Genomic DNA, 2,755 nt, shown 5'->3' on the forward strand with positions numbered 1-2,755 from the left:
CTTTGAATACATCTGAATTACATCTGAATTTTGTGAGAGAAAGTTGAGTATATGGTAAACAACGAATTTCCTCATCACTGATGAGGAAATATGAGTTCATATATAGAACTGAAAACATTTTTTTTCTTCGGACTTTTTCCTTCATCAATTGTCAACTGCCTTTTTTTTTCTTTTTTTTTTTTTTTTTTTGCCATCTCCCTCTCCCCTCAGAAATCTGCAGATAAATAATTTAAGGAAATATTAGCTGATTATATGATCCATGTTTCCCTTTCTGACTGTTGTGGAGCCTACTTGTTCGGGACTAAAAAAATCGTCTTAAGTAACTGAAGCTGAACATATGAATATGCATCCCAGGAAATTTGTTTGAGGTCTTAACTTTTGCTTTTCTAGGGGGACCACAAGGATGGCTTTCGTTGAGTAATGGCTAAGAAAGCTGAAATTATGTATACTGCAAGATAGTCTCCAAGTAGAACAGTCAAACCAAAATTGAAGATTTAACTGATGCATCCAGCTTGCTGTTTCCTTCTTTTGAGCATCCAAAACATACTAACTTTAAATCACTTTTTTCTAATTTGAACTTAATGATTATTGTCTTGCTTGTTGAAGGTTGCTTCTGTCTGTTATAGGCAAAGGTGAAACACAGCCATTTGCCAAAACTCAGAGCTGCTTTACATTTTCTGCTTTCGTTCCATCATCTGTGCAGTTCTTCGCATCAACAGTCAGGTTCATATCCTGCCACAGATCAGTGTATCTGTCTCTGAACCACCAACTCCCTTCTATTCTTTGGCTGCTCTTTTGTTTGTACAAATGTCATTTATCCTTCCTCCTGCAATTTACCTTCCCTCTGGTTATAGGAGAAGTCCTGGCACAGGGATGAATAATAGTCCTCTAATTCACACAGTTCCAACCCAGAGTGACTAGCTGGATAGAGTTTGGGAAAATAGTTTTTTCTTTTGTGGGATCCTGAGGAGAGACATGGAGTTTAGCATTAATCACTGGCAGGGAGAGTGATCCTTTGGTAAAAGATTCACATGGGATAATTCAGGTCAGAAGGGAAATCAGGAATTCTTTCGTCCCAATTTCTAGTCAAAACAGTGTGAGCTATGAGATGCTTTCTGAGGACTATTCATAGGCATGATCTGTTTTAAGCTGAGACTGAGCAATTATGGTTAAAAAGGAGATTAAGAGATTTTGCATGTTTTTAAGTGCATGTATATGTAAAATAGCTAAATCTAGAGATTTACCGATCAGTAAAGGATCTATCTTCAGAGACAAAAATATATGTTCTTTTATATTACCATGAGATCATGTGAAAGTTAACATTTTCCCAGTATGCTTTACTTTTGCTTCATTTGAATAAATTAAGATCAGGATTGGTTTCGGTCGAGCTTCATACCTCAGATTGGTACCATATAGGAAGGGCTAAACTGAGAGTCTACTCAAGAAGTAAAATTATGAGTTAAATTATATGTTAATTGTTTACCTTTAAAAAATCCTGTTTCTGTTCAGGTGAGTTGTCCATCTGTTGATACAATTTGATATTCATGTCAGTATTTCTTATAGCCCAGCTAGAGGCAAACTTTGAGGAAATGGAGAATCATCTGTTGTGTCTTGAGGACCTATGTGAGCAGTGTGAGTTGGAAAGATACAAGTGTGTGCAGACATTGCAGCTGGAAAACTACAAGAAAACAAAAAGGTAAATAAAACAATAATTATAAATTAGCATAAAATATAAACCTTTTGTAATTGCCCCCATAGGTAGTATAATCCCTTTTATTTTCATCTTTTTAAGAAACAGTAATCTTTGTCAGGATGTTGCAAATTTGTAGTAGTTTCACTGAATGTCTAGCTCTTGGTGATGAACAAAGAGTGTGTGTATTTGGAAAATTATCACTACATAGTTGTTAAGATGAAGCCATGCTTATTATTTTCTGCAAACAATTGGATTAGGGGTTGTTGTTAACAAGCACTGATATTTGTTTCTTTGAATCCCTTGCCCTGGTTTTTTGATTTCTTTTTTTTTTTCCCCCCTCATGTACCTGTCAAATTAGGAACAGTATTTTCCTCTATCTTCCTTTGAGTTCTGTCATGTCCTATCCTATAAGTACCTTTCACTCTATATGAAAGGTATTAATCTCCTGCCATTCTCTTACTTGCAAAAATGGGGCATTAGTTCTTGGAATCAAAGTTCAACTTAGGCCGAGAAGTATGTGTGAAAATTTAGAACTTACAAATTATGAGTTTCATGTTTACCTAAGAGATAAAATAGCAAGAGAAAAATATTGAGCTTAAATAAACTGTTAACTGTCTTGATTTTGTTACTGACAGTGCCAAAAATAACCCAACAGAAGGAGATAAGAAAAACAGTATTATGTCTGTTACATAAATGAGGAAATGAGGAGTTGAATTGAAGCAAGTTGTCAAAGACAGTGTCTGGCAGCCTTTGTTAGGGAGTGGTGGGTAGACACAGATGTTGACTGACATGGGGATAGCCAGGTTACTTGATCTGTCCAGCCAAGTGACCTCCTGTTAGCCAGGGAAAGCACCTTGGCACCCTCCTCACTTCTCTTGATTGTGGGAGCGAGTTTGATTGATGTGGTATGGTCAGAACAACTGGTCTGGTTTACAGTTCTAATGAGGATGTGGTGATCAAGGGCAGGACTGCTCCAGACAGCGTTGGTCACATTGTGTATAGCTTATCTGGTTTCCTCTGTCTTGACTCTCCTTTTGCCATTCTTGTAGGTCATCTTTTTTT

At 36.7% G+C, this 2,755-nt stretch overlaps 1 protein-coding gene across 1 annotated transcript in view; it reads left to right on the top strand.

Moving 5' to 3' along the window:
• Positions 1-1,544: 1,544 nt before the first annotated feature.
• The window catches only part of DTNBP1 (dystrobrevin binding protein 1), a 54,244-nt gene continuing 53,033 nt past the window's right edge, over positions 1,545-2,755 (top strand). Inside the window, exon 1 of the mRNA XM_027887943.1 lies at positions 1,545-1,696. Coding sequence (XP_027743744.1) covers positions 1,545-1,696 — 152 coding nt within the window. The remainder of the gene's footprint in view (positions 1,697-2,755) is intronic.

Source organism: Empidonax traillii, unplaced genomic scaffold, assembly GCF_003031625.1.
Source record: "Empidonax traillii isolate 1590-97213 ecotype Southwest subspecies unplaced genomic scaffold, ASM303162v1 scaffold225:size1387458, whole genome shotgun sequence".
NCBI classification, from domain to species: domain Eukaryota; kingdom Metazoa; phylum Chordata; class Aves; order Passeriformes; family Tyrannidae; genus Empidonax; species Empidonax traillii.